At 45.1% G+C, this 19,726-nt stretch overlaps 1 protein-coding gene across 2 annotated transcripts in view; it reads left to right on the forward strand.

Annotated features, from left to right (window-relative positions):
- Positions 1-12,501, forward strand: part of pam (peptidylglycine alpha-amidating monooxygenase) — a 126,260-nt gene extending 113,759 nt beyond the window's left edge. For both annotated transcript variants that reach the window (XM_080046837.1, XM_080046838.1), the window contains one exon: positions 7,071-12,501. In XM_080046837.1, the coding sequence (XP_079902963.1) occupies positions 7,071-7,240 (170 nt within the window). In that variant the 3' untranslated portion in view covers positions 7,241-12,501. The remainder of the gene's footprint in view (positions 1-7,070) is intronic.
- Positions 12,502-19,726: the final 7,225 nt, after the last annotated feature.

Here is a 19,726-nt window from a genome sequence, read left to right on the forward strand (position 1 = left end):
GAAGCAGTTTTAGTTTTCAGCTGGTGGGCTAATAGCCTGGAGCGGAGCAAAAGTTGTTCAGCCTCTCTTGTTGTCAAAAGATCAAGTTCAGTCTTAAGTTTCAACCTTTCCTTGTAAAGGTCAGGTGATTGATCAATTGAGTAGCGATGGTCTAAAGTGGCAATGGATTCTTCCAGTTCTTTTTGGCGCGCTCTACGATTTTTATCAATATATAGGACATATATGAAATAATTTTACCCCTAATAAATGCCTTTAGGGTTTCCCATAATAGCATAGGGCAGATGCCTTCTGTGTTATTGGTTTCCAAAAAGAGGTCAATGGCTTCGGAGATTTGTTTACAGAAATTCCCATCAGCCAGCAACAGGGGATCTAAACGCCATGTCCTATAATCCTTAGGCCTATGGTCAAAACGAAGGTCAAGGGTTACAGCTGAGTGGTCAGATACGACTATAGGTGAGTATTGTGTGGATATTACCGAGGGAATTAGTGTTTTGTCAATGAGAAAGTAATCTATGCGTGAGAAAGTACGATGTACGTGTGAAAAGAAAGAGTACTGCTTAGTAGTGGGATGTAGAAGTCTGTAGGGATCAACATAGCCGTATTGTTCCATAAAGGCAGAAAGGGTCTGAGACATTTTAGATGTTGAAGTTCTGGAGCTAGACCTATCCAGTAGAGGGTTAATGACACAGTTCATATCACCTCCCGTAATTAGTTATAGTCATCCCAATTAGGAGCATAGACAGATACGAGGAGAACCGGTTTCTGGTACAGTGTACCGGGGACAATCACATAGCGACCGTTTGGGTCTGCAATAATTTTGTCTGGAGTGAAATGCACATTTTTCCTAACAAGTATGGCCACACCTCTCGTTTTCAGGTTAAATTTAGAATGAAAAATGTGTCCTATCCAAGGTCTAGACAATTTCTCATGATCAATGTTAAGTAAGTGTGTCTCTTGGAGAAACATTATGTCAGCTTTATGGTTTTGAATGTGTGAGAATATCCTAGCGCGCTTCACTGTGGCATTAAGTCCACCAACATTTAATGAGAGTATTCTTACCACCTGTCCACCACCCTTTTGTGAATGGGCTACGTCGGCCATAGCACAAAGATCGATATGAAGTGTAACATACCAGCACTGCAGTCTGTGGATTGTTCCTGAGCAAATGAGAAAAAGAAAAGGTAAATAAATGCAACATTGAAAGACACAATGAGACCGATGGGACATAAAACTAAACTAACAAAATACACAAAAAAGGAAGTTGGCTTACTTACCCCAGCCATGTCCATCCCCACCTCCCCAAACCCCACAGCTTCCCTAACCTTTTGGTTATCAAACCTCTTCGCCAATTGCATTAGCGCACACTATTCAACCTTTACTAACCTTCACTCGAATGCTTAGCTTCTGTTCCCAAAATGTGTAACAGTATCCCCATTATTAAGGTCAAACGAATAATAGAACAAAGAAATATTCCAAAGAACTTGGTCCATAGTATAATTAGCTATACGTGTGATTAATTATTCTCCATCCTCTTTAACAGCAACAGGCTTTGAGAAGGTGAGTGATACTGAGCTTCTAGTGCTTGCTTGTCCACAATTGAAAAAGTAAAAAAATAATAAGATAATAATAGATATCAAATAAAAATGGGGGTGCATGATAAACAAATACCATAAAATAAATAGAGGTAAAAAAAAATTAAAAAAAAAGTGCAGTAGTATAATATATAAATATACATATAAAAAATAATAATAATAATAATAATAATAAAAAAAATTAAAAAAAATATATAGACATAAAATAAATAAAGTGTATATCTTAGATACACATAAATGACATAAGGATCAAAACAGAATAGAGCGGGGGTATTACAGTAATTTTAGACAAAGATCATAATGGTAAAAAAAATAAAATTTAAAATAAAATTAAAAATACACACACACATACTCTCACACACACACACACACACATACATACACTCACACACACACACACACACACACACACACACACACACACACACACTTTGGAATAAAATGAGAGATGCAGAGGATATCAAGCAGCAAGTGTCCAATTTACAGTAGGCTATATTCAGCCTCACAGCTGAACATAAGTGAAACATTCCTTCTCAGTAAAGCAAACTTACGAGGCAGAGGCGATAACAACAGTAACAGCTCAGTCATAGCTAATAACAAGAGTAACAGCACAGTCATAGCTCCTAAGAGCAGAAAATTATCACCAATAGTAACGCAGCCCAACAGTATTGCCGAGAGTTAGCCTTGCCGGGAAGAGTAAAGATGGCTTCAGACCCAAATTGTACAGCTCAGCCATGACTTCTCGATATCTGGTTCGCTGCTCCAGGACTTCTGGTGTATAATCCTCGAAAATCAGTACCGGTTTCCCCCTGTACTGCAGTTTTCCTCTCTGTTTGCGGGCCTCTCGGACGACCAATTCCCGCACTTGGTAGCGGTGGAAGCGAACAATAACAACCCGCGGCTTCCCCCCCGGGGGTGGTTTGGCGATGAGGGCTCGGTGCGCCCGGTCAAGTTCGGGGGGAGTTGGTAGTATTTGGCTGCCGAGCAGTTCCACAAGCATGTCTGAAAAGAAAGTTGTTGGCCGGGGCCCCTCGGTCGACTCTGGCAGCCCGATTATCCTGATATTATTCCTCCGGCTCCGACCCTCCAAGTCCGCTGTTTTAGCTGCTAGCTTAGCACTGCTATCAGCTAGCGTGGTGCACTTCTCCTCGAGCAAACACATACGCTCTTCCAGCAGGTTAGCGTTTGACTCCACCGAGAAGATGCGCTGGTCGTGATCTTCTACTTTGGCTTGGGTTTGAGTCAGTTTCTCTTCCAGAGATGAAAAGGCCATTTTGAACTCTGATGAGATGGCCACTCTGTGCTCCTCTAGCAGTTCAGCTATGTTAGCAACACAGGAGCCACCACACGTGCCATGAGCTTCTACCTTTTTGGCGTCGTCTTTCTTGGATTGTTTGCCTGGTTTCGAGGACATTTTGCCAGTTTTACATATATACCACGTTAGTTGTTCGTTGGTTCGTATTTGAAGAGGTTTGGGGTAGTTAAAGCTATTATTTTTTTAAAAAGTAGTGGGAGAGCAAAGCTAATGCGGCCAATACATTCCGATGACAAAAAGTCACCTTCTCCCACTTTTCAAAGTTAGTTTTGATCTTTTGGAGTAAAGGATTAAAGTTTGACGTTACTATTTCCCCTATGTCCTGAGACAGTTTAATGCCAAGGTATTTCATCCCGTTATGTACCCATCTAAAGTTGCACTTCTCTACCATAAATGGAAAGCAGGACTTGGAGAGGGGCATCGCTTCCGATTTAGTCCAGTTAATAGAATAACCTGAAACATTTGAAAAGGATTGGATTGTGTCCATCAAATATGATAAGGATGTTAGGGGGTCAGACACCACTGCTAAGATGTCATCGGCATAAAGTAATAGCTTGTGTTCTTCATCTCCTCCCTCAACACCTTTAATTCCAGTGTGTGCCCTAATGGACACTGCTAATACCTCTAGGAAAATGATAAACAATAATGGGCTTAATGAGCATCCCTGGCGTGTACCTCGGGTCAGATTAAAAAAGGGGGATACCGTTCCGTTGGTCATCACTGCTGCCTTCGGTTCTTTATACAACATTTTTACCCATTTAATAAAGTTAGAGTTGAAGCCAAAATGGGATAGGGTGTAGAACAAAAATTGCCATTCCACCCTATCAAAGGCTTTCTCCGCATCGAGGGAGATGGCAGTAACTGTGGTGTTTTGAGATTGACTCGACCACATTAAATGTAACAAAAGTCTAATATTGTCAGTTGAGGTTCTATTTTTCATGATACCAACTTGATTGGGATGAATAATACTAGGTAATACACATTGCAAGTGTGTGGCTAGGATTTTGGTCAGGATTTTACAGTCAAGATTAAGCAGGCTAATGGGTCTAAAGTTAGATGGGTCTGCTACATCTTTTCCTGCTTTAGGGATCAGTTTATTAACAGCTTCATTAAAAGTAGGAGCTACCAAAACCCTTGCCGAACATCTCGGAGTATACCCTTTGTAATACTGGTGCAAGAATGTCTATGTAAGCTTTATAATATTCTATTGGTAGTCCGTCAAGACCAGGCGACTTCCCATTTTTCATTGATAAAATTGCCTTCCTTATTTCAGCTTCTGTTATGGGGGACTCCAGTTCAGCTGCATCCTACGAGTAACTTTGTCGGTTGGCGGACCCTTTGGACAAAAGCGGTAGTATTTTTACGACGCCAGCTGTCGTAAAGCTGTTTTCTAGCGCGTGCGAGTTTCAAATTATTAGGACGCAATATAGTGCATGTCTGTGTGTTGAAAGTGTGAGGGCACGGACTCTTTTCGGCTCTGTGAGAGTGGTTAGTGACATTGCATCAACTAATGCCAGTCAGTGCCACACATACCTGATTGCAATGAGTTGATGCAGTGTCACTAACCACTCGCACGGACCTGAAAGATTCCGTGTCCTCACAGAAAGCGAATGAACGAGAGACGGCAGTTTGTATGGATCACGATGAGGTAATGTGTTTTATGTTGTTGTAAATAATGACTATTTCAGATGAATAATGGTCATCTGATGATGGTGAAGCAAAGTAAACTTTCTTTAGTACCGGTCATTCATTTAGGAGTAAACACTGCAGGACTAGTTCACTCCCGTGAAATTGTGTACACGTTGCTTGGCAACGCCCTCTTCCCGCCCGACTATCACTCTCCCTTTTAGCTTTTCCTTATTGCATTTTCTTTTTTTTTCTTTGATGGTTCAGCCCCGTTATCAGTCATTATGACGACACATAACTATCTCAAACAAGGCTCCCGCTCCCCTTCCCTCACCTGGAGGGATAGGCTTCTCGCGTTGCTGCGCTACACTAAAATCTGCGACCAATACGGATTTGTGACCATAGAGCCTGCATGCGCAAACCGAAAATCGGACTGGGTGTGCAACCAGACCAAATGCAGTAATAAAAACTATATAAAAACGTCTTTTTTGCTATTAAAGGTAATTTATGATTATCAGAGGAAACATGAGGCTGTTTTAAAGATATTTAAAAGTTACTTGTAGTGGCTTTAAGTACAAGAACTTCCCTACTGCAGGTTTTTGAAGTATCTACTATACATGAGTTTTAATATTTAGTTCAACTTTTACTATTACTTCACTACATTATTTAGAAAAAATACATACATACATACTACATTTACATAGAACACTGCAAATACAGAGTAAACAATAAGAATGATAAATGTCTCATGATGTGGTATCTAGACTGAATGTATTCACACACGGACAACTGCTGCTCTCGTCATGACAAGTTGGGGCGTATCCAACAAGACCACGCAGTGCAGTTTCTACCTAGTTAAACAGACACATTGAAGATGTGATTTAAATTGAAACAGTTATTTATTTATTTTTTCTTTGTACTTTTACTTCTGATACTTAAGACATTTCAATGCCTGGCATGTACTTTTGATACTCAGGTAGATTTAACGTAATCTCCTTTAGGTCTTTTACGAAGTGATTCTCTTATGGGTGACTTTAACCAGAGTAATTTTCACCTTAAGATATCTTCTTTACTTTTACTCAAATGAAGCATTTAAGTAATTTATACACCACTGCATGCTGATGCTTTTGTTCATTTTAAATGCACTATCCTGTTGCTGCTGTGACCCGGAAGATAAATGTCCATTGTGGGACTAAGACCCTGTTTCCACCTGGCATTAACATCTGACTTTTTGAATCTGGTTACAAGTGGACAGCTCTCAGTCCGTGTGTTCCCACTTGTATTTTCAAATGTGACTTCTGTGTCTACTTGTGATCGGATTCCATTTACCCGCGCTGTATTTAAATCAACACGTTCATCATTTCCGTTTGCATTGGTGTTTTTAACCGGTGGGGTTCAAACAAGTAAACATACAGTGCCACAGTTTTAATCGCATTTGCTATTAAAATGCATTACATGCGAAGATAATGACCAGTCTAGGTTGACGAGATATCCTACTGTCTCATTTGGACAAGGAGGCACGATGCACAACACTGCTTAAAGGGCTCTCGCCAAATGCGGGAAATATCATAGATAGTAGCCTATATAAAAGTAAAAACTCTTAGGCGAGTAAGTTATTATGCCTCTTTGGCTGGTGAAAGATGTGTGTTTACCGGGCGGCTTTTCTAACGTTTGATACGCTCTTGTCACCAGTAGGCTACACGGGCGGCTTTCTGTATGCAGTTAAGATAGGCTACTGTATATGCGAACAGAATATTTCCTGTGCGCCTTCACATTAAAAGCATGTTACTAGCCAAACGCGAGTTGACTTTTATTCTTAAGCAGATAAGAACAGGAAGTAGTTGCCTTGCAGCTCTCCAGTCAATAGCAGCGATTTCCGTGTTTTCAGATTTACGCAGTGAAATGAAAACAGAGGAGTAAGCTTGTCATTTGCAACTCGTTCATGAGGCTTCTATAAAAGCTGCATGAACGCCAGTGATGCATTTTCAACGTATTTCCTCCCAGGCAGGGGGCAGCAGTTGAGTAGGAGGTCCCTAATGTGGACATAAACCACATTCGTGTTTCCACTACCAAATGAATGCGAACACAAGGTTTACCCAGACTAGCAAACATTTCAAAATGTGATAATTTATTTTATTGTTGGCCAAGATTTTACATCTAGCATCAATATGAAATCTAAATGTGCAATGCATGACCAAGTTTAGTTTTGGAGCCAGAAATCTACAGACATCCTTATGTGAAAAGTGAAACATTTTCTTGTCAACTGTATAATGTGTATATTCATAATGTTAAAATTAAAACTCACCTGTTCAGGTCCATTAAGAAAAATCCTATGTTTTTATTGTTTCTTCTAAGTGTAGCCCTTAAAGTATAAGATATTTGATGAATTTGGGGTAATTGCGTGATTCCTAATATTCTTGGTTTGTATACACATGGTTGAATCCACTTATTGTAAGACGCTTCAGATAAAAGTGTCAGCTAAATGAATGTAATGTTAATGTCATGTGGCATGTTCTTTTCTTTTTGTCTGTGGCCAGGTAAAGCAGTGGGCGGTTTAAACTTGGGGAACTTCTTCGCGTCCCATAAGGGTTACAGTCGCCAGGGCTTTGACCAGCTGAGTACAGAGGGCAGCGATCAGGAGAGGAACGGTGAAGAGACAGAGTCAGAGAATGAGGAGTACTCTGCTCTGCCTCAACCCTCCTCTTAAGCAGCCAACCTTCTGCTTACATTGCTAACAAGTATGTTTGTCATGTGTGTAGCTGTTGTATTAGCTGCCAATCAGTTTGTTTTATATATTTAAAAATATACTGTATGTAAAAATTATTTGGCATCATTTGAAACATTATTTTAATCTTTATTAAATATTCCCAAGGTCTTGATATAGCCTTGGTGAATCGATTCATGTTCATCACTTTTTTTTAAGATTAGTGTTCCCCAAATCAAATTTGCATTTAGTAAATTGTTTAGCACAATCCCCTGGGCATTTTTTATTATCTGTGTGCTGTCAAAGAGTTATAATCGTCCCTTTTATTTCAACAGTTTTCTTTGTTACTTTGTTTCTTTTTTTTATTATCAGTAATTTTAGCAGATTTATGCATTTTTAAGCTAGGTCTGCTAAGGTTGGCATCTTATAAAATAAACTAAAAATTCACTGAATGGCTTTTTTGAGATGGGGAATTACTATGATGTGATATTATTTTTGTACTAAAACTGAGCTGTTGAAAACCTGAAAAGCTCTGTTTTAATGGCGGCGCTGTGACCAGCAGAAACAGCTCAAAAAGACTTGTCTCTTTTCTTGACCATGACATGCTCTGCCCATTGGTTTGCCTGTCACACAGGTGGGGGAGAGGTTCAAACAGGTGGAAGTAAAGAGAGTTCATGATATTTTGACAGAAGTTAGAAAGCTGAAAGACAAATGTCTCAAAATCTATTTCTGGGGCAAGTTAAACAGCAACCAACCAGTTGATCCTGTCAACAACTAAAGCTTACATTTGTAAAGAAAGTTGTAATTAAACTCTCTAACTAGAAAAATAATGAATTTGGTTATACACCTGAAAGTATTAATCTGAAAGGCATTCTAATTATAGTTAATATAGAGTCATATTGATTTCACATAAACAGCTTCAAACAATAAAAAAAAAACATATCATTATAATTATTTGTTAAAATTTAGCTTGTTATAGCTGTGTGTTGACAATGACATTGTGCAGCAATGTTGTCATACACCACTGTGATTGGCTCAGCTGTTTTAGAGCATTGAGAGCTGGTATACTCACCAGACCCTGGTGCGTACCCTCACATTTCTATTCCAATCTAGCTCTGATTCACATACAGTACCAGTAAAAAGTTTGGACACACCTTCTTATTCAATGGTTTTTCTTTTTTTCTCTACATTGTATATTAATATTGAAGATATCCAAACTATGAAGGAACACATATGGAATTATTTAGGAATCAAAAAAGTGTTTAATAAACCAGAATATGTTTTTTGCTTTGATGACAGCTTTGCACACTCTTGGTATTCTCTCAATCAGCTTCATGAGGTAGTCACCTGGAATGGTTTTCCAACAGTCTTGAAGGAGTTCCCAGAGGTGCTGCGCCCTTGTTGGCTGCTTTGCCTTCACTTTGCGGTCCACCTCATCCCAAGCCATCTCTATTGGGTTTAGGTCAGGTGATTGTGGAGGCCATGTCATCTGACGAAGCAGTCCATCACTCTTTCTTGGTCAAATAGCCCTTCCATAGCCTGGGGGTGTGTTTGGGGTCATTGTCCTGTTGGAAATCAAATGATGGTCCCTCTAAGCTAAACTAACAGATGGGATGGCATGTTGCTGCTGAATGCTGTGGTAGCCATGCTGGTTAAAGCGGCTACGAGTAACATTTAAATATCTTTTAAACAGCCTCATGTTTCCTCTCATAATCATAAATTACCTTTAACAGCAAACAAAACCATCAGTGCAAAGAAATAAGTTTTTATATAGTTTTTATTACTGCGTTTGGTCTGGTCGCACACCCAGTCCGATTTTCGGTTCACGCGTGCATGCTCTATTGGTCGCAGATTTCAGTGTGGCGCAGGAACGCGATTTGAGAAGCCTATCCCTCCAGGTGAGGGAAGGGGAGCGGGAGCCTTGTTTGAGACAGTTATTTGTCGTCATAATGACTGATAACGGGGCTGAACCATCAAAGAAAAAAAAGAAATAGGCGGGAGGGAGGGCGTTGCCAAGCAACGTATACACAATTTCACGGGAGCGAACCCTAGACTGCAGTGTTTACTCCTAAATGAATGAGCGGTAGCCTACTAAAACAAAGTTTACTTTGCCTCACCAGCATCATCAGATGACCATTATTCATCGGAAATAGTCATTATTTACAGCAACATAAACACATTACCTCATCGTGATCCATACTAACTGCCATCTCTCATTCCTTCGCTTTGTGTGAGGACGCGGAATCTTTCAGCTCCGTGAGAGGTGACACTGCATCAACTCATTGCAATCAGGTGTGTGTGTAGCACTGACTGGCATTAGTTGATGCTGTGTCACTAACCACTCTCACGGAGCCGAAAAGAGTCCGGTGCCCTCACACTTTCAACACACGGACATGCACTATATTGCTTCATGATCATTTGAATCTCGCACGCCTGGCACGAGCTAGAAAACAGCTTCACGACAGCTGGCGTCGTAAAAATACTACCGCTTTTGTCCAAAGGGGACGCCAATGTGCCATTTTACTCGTAGTGGCTTTAAGTGTGCCTTGAATTTTGAATAAATCACCAACATTGTCACCAACAAAGCCCCCCCATACCATCACACCATCTCCAACATGCTTCACAGGGGGAACACAACATACAGAAACCATCAGCTCACTTTCTCTGCGTCTTTCAAAGACATGGCGGGTGGAACCAAAAATCTCAACTGTTGTTTCTCTTTACTTAGTTGAATAGTTTGGACTTTATATGGAGTAAAACAGTAGTCAAAATATGGCTATTCACTGCATAGAAACCCTTGTATCAACCGTCTGCACAAAACAACCGATGCTCTCAAGCAGATTAAAATGGCAAGAAATTCCCGAATTTAACTCTTGACAAGGCAACCCTGTTAATTGAAAACCATTCCAGGTGACTACCTCATGAAGCTGCTTGAGGGAATACCAAGAGTGTGCAAAGTTGTCATCAAAGCAACACATGGAATCTTTGAAGAATCTAAAATATAAATCATTCTGGTTTGTTTAACACTTTTGTTTTCTGCATAATTCCATATGTGTTCCTTCATAGTCTGGATGTCTTCAATATTAAAGGTGAAGTAAGCGATTTATTTATGTTAATATAAGTGTTAAATTGCTCTTTATTCATATAGTGAACACTTACAGTATATAGTGTGTGCGTTTCATAGAGCCGATCTCTCAGTCACCCGCTCTGCATGTTATCTGCAAATAAACTTTTCTGGGATCCCACTACTGATAACCAATCAGAAGAGAGAACGCTGCAAACCGGCACCCGTCTCACTGCCGGTGCACGTGTAGAGCGACAGATGGGTGAATGAATGTGTATGCGCCTACAATGGCGGAGCAGGTAAAAATCCTTCCCAATGTCTGTTTTGATAGTTTTTATCATGTTTACACACTTATGGATCTGAGATGATGCTAGATAACTCGCTGTTTGAAGACCACAGTGCATTAACGTGGTGACGTGGGGATGAGGGAGGGGACTGCTAACTGCAGTCACTGACGGGAAGTTAGCTAAACTGACCATTCCGCTTACTGAACCTTTAATCTACAATGTAGAGAAAAAAGAAAAACCATTGAATGAGAAGGTGTGTCCAAACTTTTGACTGGTACTGTACATTAACCAAAACAGCAGTGGAGCTAGAGTGCTTTAAGTCAAGGTGCTTGTTCCATTAACACAGGGCCATAAAAACACCAAACTGCTGTTGTTAAGTGGTTGGCTGTTTATTTTGCTGTTCAGTGTTTTCATTCTAGGGAGTCAGAACTGGAACTAAACACAGTATTTTCATTTATATATCTGGGCAAGAATTCATTGAAGCAGATGTGTTAGTGAAATATTGCTATTTTACTATAAGTTTATACATGAATAGTTTAACAGCACTGGTATAGTATACAGTTCAGTTTTGCAATACTCTTTGCACCAGTCATTTCCATGTAGTAAAGCTACACCCACAGCATTATGTCAATGTACTTTTTGTTGGTCAACATTAACTTGTAATTCACTTCACTTGTAATTTGTGCCTTTTTACATCTGGGTTTTGCCTTTTTTTGTAGCGCCTGCCAAGACGTTTTTGAAAATAGCTGTTGCTATTAGAACTTGTACGATATTGATTTGTCTCCAAGTGAATGGGAAATTGATATTGCTTATATATGTATATTTATGTCTGTGTGCACTATTTTGTGTGTACACTGTGCCAATCAAACTTTTTCAACAGCCAAGTCCCTAGCACTGTCACTGATACTGCATTAAACTCACTGATTTACTAAACAATGTAAAGAACGGCGTACATTTAGAGAGAGTTGCTACCGACATCTTACACATCTGTTTCCAATCAGGTTTTTAGCTCAAATGATGTACATTATATTTTTGCTCTCCTTTTTCAAATGCATGCTCATTCATTCATTGACTAAAGCTGCGAACACACTGCACTCGCCGCCTGCTGCCAAGTGCCCCTGACTGTAGCTCACAGATCGAGGAGGGGCTAAATGTGGGTTGGGCTAAACGTTAAACTCCGCGGGCGCCATCTGGTGGCGGAGATCCGGCAGCACATTGTTGTGTAGAATATAACGATAATATTATATTTGATAGGCCTATATACAATATATATATTATGTAATATACATAATGTAGGTTTTAATATTACTATATAATATATGCTAATTTCATAGTTAAGTGTATGTTTTTCAAGGGGACACTGTGAGGAAACCCCAGACCCACTTTCACTCACTCTAACTCGGCCACATCCATAACGCCAAGCTCATTCGCCACTTCCATGCCGGCCCCCGGCCGTGTGCCTGAACCCAGCCCCGCCAACAGTGACTCTTGGTCGGCCAAACTTCATCCAGAACGCCCCGCTGTTTCACAACCTCCGGCTCCCGGCCCTACGCCTCAACCCAGCCCCGCCAACCGTGACTCTTTGTCGGTGTTGGTCGGTCCTGGCCGTCGCAATTGGTCGCGCCTTCGATTCACGCGCCTTCGATGAGGCGTGGCCACGCACTGCGGAAAAGCCCGCCGCTGGACGCCGATTCTTGGGTGGACGCGCGGCCACGCGCTAGTACATTGACTTTGTATGTAATCTCGCCGCGCGGCCAGTGCAGTGTGTTAATTGCTTCAGCTCTTTTCTCTGCAGTTTGGATTTTCACTTTGATGGATTACAATCACTGTATGAAAACCAATGCATACCTTGCACACATTCACAGCTCTAAAGCAGCATTGTTTGAATGGAAATGGTTTGCTGTCATTAAAAATATGCAATCTACAGGCAGACGGGCCAAAACAGTTGTTAAATTCCTGTAAATGAAATGATGAATTCAAATGTATAAATTTGAATTGATCAGTTCCAACCTTTTTTTTATTTTTAAACTGTTGAGAGTGCACAGGCAAAGCAGCCGTTGGAAAGTCCACTTACTGTTACAAACTGGAATGCTTTGTAAATGTACAACAGGGGACTAGATACATAAACAGCAACCGCATCATGCAGGACAATAGGAATATATTTAGTCTGTTCAGTACAAAAGCATTGGGATCACGATTTGAATAAAAAGTGTTCATTAGAAATTATCCTTTAAACTACTAATTAGGTCTCCCGATCATAAAGATTGAGGCAGCATTAAATCTCAATAATTTCCAAGAAATTGTAACATTCCTCAATTTATGCTTAACTTTTCTGTATTGCAAACGTAATGTATTGCTTCATTAAATATTTCTCTTTCTGTCCATTGACTCAGTTTGCCATAACATTTTAATGATTTTCCTTAATTGCATGCCATAGAAACTGCATTTCGGATGTTGCAGTCAGATGTGGGCCATATGATATTTATTGTGGTTTTGTTGCCAGAGTACTATTTTCAGTAACTATGTTATTTGTGTAATAAAGTGTCTGCAAAGCATCACAGTTTCTTTCTGTTGTGGGATCAGGCCACCCAGGCATTTTGTTTTTGGCATTATTTTTCTTACGACAGTCTATCACACCAGGTGTATTTTTCAGAATCAGCCCGTGGAGTCTCTAAGCCAGGTAAAGCTATATTGTGTAACTTTTTTGGGGCGTTTTCACAAAGTTGTTAAAGCTTTCAGCTCCACAAAACTCTCTGTATTTCTGTGTGTGGCAGCGTTTACAAACTGGTGTCGCCCCCAGACACTGGCTCATGAGCTCAGATGCACAGTGGTGAGTTTAATAACACGACAGTAAAAGAACAGTAGTAGCGTTCTGCTTTGGAGACTAAGAGACGGAGCAACAGGTGAAGGCTGAAAACCCAGAGAAGAGCCACCAAATGTTTCAGTTATTGATTCTTCTGCTAAGAAAAAACCTGGACGTACAGCAGAAGGTTTAAAATCCATGTGCCATCACCAGAGGCTTACCTCATGTAGATGCCCCGACAGTGTTTTTGTAATTCCTAAGAATTCCTCATGGGGGACAACATACGCACTATAGCTTTAATTTCAATTAGATAACAGGACTCTATGGTTGCTTAGTCTTGTCAAACGTTAGACTGCTTTCCCTACAATGGATTGTATTGCTGATGGCTGAAATAGATTAGTACAGTAAAAATTCCAATTTGAAAGATAAGAAAGAAAATTTTAGAATTTATAAAAACTAAACTTGATGGGAGAATGTGCGGTTCACCACTGACACTGACCCAGGCAGACGCACAGAAACTGGAGAGGACAAAACGTAGCGTTACGTATGTAACTCCGGTTCTATGAATCCTGGATGACCGCCAGAGGCGGTGCATTAAGCACTGGATTTATCCATCTCGCGCATGCACAGTTCAAGTACCTATATCAACAAAGTCACCTGTGACCCTCGTGACACCGGAAGGGCTATATAGCCCGGTGTCGACAGAGGATCTGTTCCCAGAATCTTCTCGCGAACCACGAGACTTCTGAGTGACCTGTTACTCTGGCGGTCATCCAGGATTCATAGAACCGGAGTTACATACGTAACCTATTTCATCCTTACTGACCACCAGAGGCGGTGCATTAAGCACTGGATGGCCAATACCAACAACGTCACGAAGAATCCAAGCACTCACCTTACTGACTGGAGACAGCAGAGCTTGGCATCAGGACCACGCCCATTGGATGGGGGGTGGCAACGTTGACACGGTAGAACCTTGAGAATGTGCTAGGCGAGGCCCATGACGCCGCGGCACAGATGGTCCCCAGGGGCACTCCTCTCAGGGCAGCCCATGATGTAGAGACGCTCCTGGTTGAGTGACACCTCACCCTGGATGGCGGGGGAAGCCCACTGGTACCTTAGGCATGTGCTATGGTATCCACAATCCAGTGGGACAGCCTGTGCTTTGTTAAAGCACGACCCCTGTTAGGGCCACCATGGCAAACAAACAGCTGCTCTGACTGACGAATACTGGCAGTAGCAGAAATATAAGCCCTAAGAGCCCGCACTGGGCACAGCAGCTCAGACCCACCCTCCACAGCTGGGGGATCAAAGCACGCTAACTGGATGGGTTGGTTCAGGTGATTACATGGAAGCACCTTCGGCAAGAACGCAATGTTCGGCCATAGAGTGACACCCGAGCCATCAGAGTTCCACCTCAAGCATGTTTCACTCACCGATAGGGCATGCAACTCCCCGACCCGCTTCGCAGAGGACAAGGCTTCCAGCACCAGGGGCAGGTCCCATGTCGGAGCCCTCATAGCTGTCGGGGGACGCAGCCTCAGAGCCCCTCTAAGGAAGAGGGACACTAACCTGTGGTATCCTACCGTGGCGCCGTCAACCCTATCATGTAGGGATAGCAGTGACATAGACCCTCAAGTTAGAGTGAGATCGGCCACTATCCAGGAGGAACTGCAGAAATTCCAGAACGGTGGTCACAGTGCAGTGCACTGGATCCACGGCCCTAGCTGCACGCCAGTTGGAAAACAGCTTCCATCTGTTCTCGTACTGCAACCTGGTCGATGGTGCCCTGGCACTCAGGACAGTGCCCCTGACCGCCACAGTACAATCCCTCAGCAGAGGGTCGGGCCCTGCAGTGGCCAAGCCCAGAGCTGAAGGCGACGGGGGTCGGGATGCCAGATTTGACCCCTCAGCTGTGACAGGAGATCCCTCCTGTCGGGGAGGCGCCATGGCGAGCTGCAGCAGAGCCTGAGCAGCAGTGGATACCAGGGCCTCCCCGGCCAAAAGGGGGCCACCAGAAGAAGCCGGTGGCCCTGCAAAAGGACCCTCTGGAGTGTCGGTAGAACCAGAGGCAATGGTGGATACGCATACAGCGGCCTGTCCGGCCAATCGTGCGCCAGCGCATCCTGCCCTAAAGGGCTGGACGCTTCTGCCCAGGAGAACCAGAGGGGGCAATGCGCCGACTCCTCCGAGGCAAAGAGGTCTACCTCTGCCCTGCCGAAGAGGCCCCACATCGACTCCACCACCTCGGGGTGAAGCCGCCATTCCCCCGGTGGAGGCTTCTGTCAGGAGAGGAAGTCTGCAGCCCGATTCTTGTCCCCCGGCAAATAGGCTGCCCGTAGGCTGGCCAGACGTGGAGAAGCCCAAGTCAACAGGCTCTGGGATACCCGGAGAAGCCGTGCCGACCTGGTGCCCCCTGGTGGTTCACCTGGGAAACCGTGGCCATGTTGTCCGACCGGACCAGGACGTGCTGGCCTGCCAAATGGGGCAGAAAGCTGGCCAGTGCCAGCTGCACAGCCCGGAGCTCTAGCACATTGATGTATTGTGTAATGTCTTGGGCAGACCATCGTCCCTGCACAGTCCTGCCCAGCCACACTGCGCCCCATCCCGAAAGAGGCAGGCGTCTGTCGTTACCACCTCCCGGCGTGCCGGAATTGCACCCATGGGCACGCCTGCCGCCAGATACGCTCTCTCTCTCCATGGAGCCAGAGAGACCAAACACTGCAGGGTCACCTTGACCCTCCTTTGCCTATGCCATCTGGCATCTAGGTGCAGGCTGCTCAGCCACATTTGGAGTGGGCACAGGGACAGTAAGCCTAGAGGCACCACAGCAGTTTGCCCAAAAGCTGAAGGAATTGAATAAAAAGCAGCCTCCTGCCGGCCGTGAAGAGGGGAAGGAGGCGGAGGATGTCGCTCACGCGCCGAGGTGACAGGTAGGCCTTCATGGCGACCGAGTCTAGGACCAACCCCAGATAGGTAACCCGCTGGGAAGGGTCCAGGCAACTCTTTAATCGGTTCACCGTCAAGCCCAGCCGGGCGACGTGCGGCAGAAGGCGGGCCACCTGGGACCTAGACGGCGCACAGACCAGCCAGTCGTCCAGATACGGCAGGACCTTCATGCCCTGCGCCTGCAGGGGTGCGAGGGCTGCCGCCACAACTCTGGTGAAAACCCTCGGGGAGAGGGAAAGCCCGAAGGGAAGAACCTTGAACTGGAAATAGGCAAACCTCAGGAACACATGAAAATAGGCGTCCTTTAGGTCTATAGTCGTGATCCACTCCCCCCTGGCCACTACCCTCAGGGTGTCTGCCGAAGTGAGCATGTGGAATGGTAAAACTTTTAAAAACATGTTGAGGCCCCTTAGGTCCAGAATGGGCCGGAATCCGGCGTCTTTCTTGGGTACCAGAAAGTACACCGAGTAGAACCCCCCCCCCGGGTTGCGACTGAAGGTCCACCGGCTCGATCGCACCCTTGGCCAGGAGGGCGGATAGCTCCTGGGCCAGAGCTGAGGCCTCCGCCGGATCTCGGACGACAGTCATCTTGACCCGGCCAAAGGCCTGGGGCCTGCGTCGGAACTGTAATTCGTACCCCCGGGTTAAGGTGGGGTCTATAGTACAGGCAGCCCAGTAACTGAGCTGCTGCTGGGAAAAACAGCCGACGACCGGCCCCGTGGTCCTAGAGCCTGTCCCTCCGGCCCCTGTCAGCTCTGGAGGGGTACCGGCGAGGATCTGAGACCCGAGGCCGCCCGGGCGGTGGGCGGGCGGGGGCGCGAAAGTTATCAGCGGGCTGCTGGGCGGGCCGCCCAGACCTACGTACGCTTTCGCCTCTTGCTGGATAAGGCTGGGAACGGCCCAGGGGGACAGCCGGGGGGGCTCTAGGCCTGCCAGGGGCGGGCACACTGCTGCAAAGACCCGACAGCTGCATGTTGGTTTGTCTAGCTTTGGCAACTCGCTCCAGCGACTCCAGGGCAGCTGATCCAAACAGCTCACTGGCACGGCTCTGAGGGCCTTCCTGCACGCCCCCGTCAGGGGCGACTGAGCCAACCAAACCTGGCGGCGAGTCTGGACCAGGGTGGACATAACACGCCCCAACTCCCTAGACATGAGGGCGAAGGCCTGTAGGGACGCATCGCTAAGGTCCTGCATAGATGGCTTACTGCAGCTTGTTGCAGCGAAGTCGAAAGCGCCAGCATCAGGTGGGAGAGGGAGTTGCCTATCCGAGCCATATGCGCTGCTGCGTCGTAGGCCTTTGAAAGCAGGTCGTCTGTGATCCTGCACTGGGGCCGAGGACACCTGGCATCCGGCCGCAAAACCTGATCGGGAGCCAAAATAAGGGAGGCAATGGCGGGCTCAATGGGTGGCATGCGACCCAGCCCATATTGCGCTGGATCCTTCATGGCAGCCAAGGCGCGAGCATTGGCATTCTTCCAGCAAACGTGTAGCTCCTCCGAAGGAGGGACAGAGAAAGAGGCTGTGGCAGGGCTGCCCCTGAAAAAGGCGCTAGGCTGAGCCAAGTCTGCCTGAGGAGCATCGAGCCCCAGGCGAGCCAGGGCCGCACGGATGACGGCCCCCATAGGGTTACCCTCTGTACTGTGCTCAGAGCTCTGAGCAGAGGAGCGGGAGGCCTCCCCAAAAGTGTCCGAGGCTCCCTCCTCACTAAAGAAGTTCGCCGAAGCCGTCAGCGACAGGACATCACCCATACCAGGCACGTCCCCCACGGAAGGGACAGGCTGGTCGTCAGCCACTGCCCCACCCGCCTCTGGTTGCAGGGTCAGGAGGAGCTCCTGTATTCTCACCATGTCGGACGAGAAGCGATCCACCTTGGATGCTAATTCATCCTTAGCCCTTTTCCTGGGGGGGGGGGGTGGCACTGCTCTACCCCGACGCCAAGAACGGCTGGGCTGAGCCGAAGGAAGTGGTGCCATTGAGGGAAGGTCGACGGCTATCGGACGCTCCACCGCTGCGAGTCTAGCCACCCTGAGTGCCAAGGGCATGGAGCCGCAGTTCATGCAGGCCCTCTCAGTAAGGCCCTGCCGCAAATGTTCAAAGCCGAGACACGAGGGGCAGCGATCATGGCCATCGTCAGGCTCAAGGAGGGCCACACAGGCACCACACACATGAGCCATCAGCAGAACACTGGGAGAGGGAGCGAAAGCACTGCCTTCACCAGTAAGCTACTTAACCAAAAAACACAAGACAGTGTTACCGGGAGAGGACGCGAGAACGCAGTATTCACCAGTAAGTGACTAAAAAGAATTACACAGCAGTGTTACCGGGAGCGGACACGAGAGCGCTGCCTTCACCGGTAAGTGACCGAACAGAGATACACAGCAGTGTTCCCAGGAGAGGACGCGAGAGCGCTGCCTTCACTGGGAAGCGACTGACAAGAATACAATGAACAAAAAACCTCTTCCCTTTTTTATCTATTTTTTTTAAGACAAGTTTACCAGCCAAAAACAAAAAATGGCAATCTAGAACAGCCTCTATCAAAAACAAATGATATTCAATAAGGGAAGGTACAGTTAGCGGCTACAATAGTGGGGGGAAGCCAAAAAAGCTGCCCCACCAACAACAAAGTAGCGGCGATAGCACTTCATGCTGTAAGGCTGAACAGCGCCTGGAGGACGAGCTCACCCGTTTGCGCCGACCTTGGTCGCGAGGCTGCACACCGTTGATCCTTTCCAAAAAGCAAAAAACTATCCGCACGCGGTAACGATCTGCGTTTTCTGCGAGAAGATGAAAGGAACAGATCCTCTGTAGACACCGGGCTATATAGCCCTTCCGGTGTCACGAGGGTCACAGGTGACTTTGTTGATATAGGTTCTCGAACTGCGCATGCGCGAGACGGATAAATCCAGTGCTTAATGCACCGCCTCTGGTGGTCAGTAAGGATGAAATAGAACGGCTTCTACCATATATTGTGTTTTATACAGTGGTAATACACTTATTTATAGGGTGTTGCTATTGTGTTCTATTACAACGCTGGTGAGGCAAGAAGGTTCATTACTGACTGAGACAGACACAGGAATTCTAAATAAATGGGGCTATTACACACACACTCACACACACAGTAGGAAATGCTGTTTGTGTTTTGATTCAGAATTATTTTTTCTGAGAATGTCCGATTTTCTGTTGAACATTTCTGAAAAAAATACCCGGCTTCTTTTTCCTTTCTCACACTGGCCCTAATGCGCTCTGGTACATATTGCCGACATTGATATGTCACATTTTACATTTTATAAATCCTTTTTGCTGTATTTTGGCTTTTGTGTATTTTTAAACAGCTTTCCCCTGATTCTTCACTGCATTTACTCATAGAAGGGATGGTTAATATGGAC

Source organism: Ammodytes marinus (genome assembly GCF_949987685.1).
Source record: "Ammodytes marinus genome assembly, chromosome: 18".
NCBI classification, from domain to species: domain Eukaryota; kingdom Metazoa; phylum Chordata; class Actinopteri; order Uranoscopiformes; family Ammodytidae; genus Ammodytes; species Ammodytes marinus.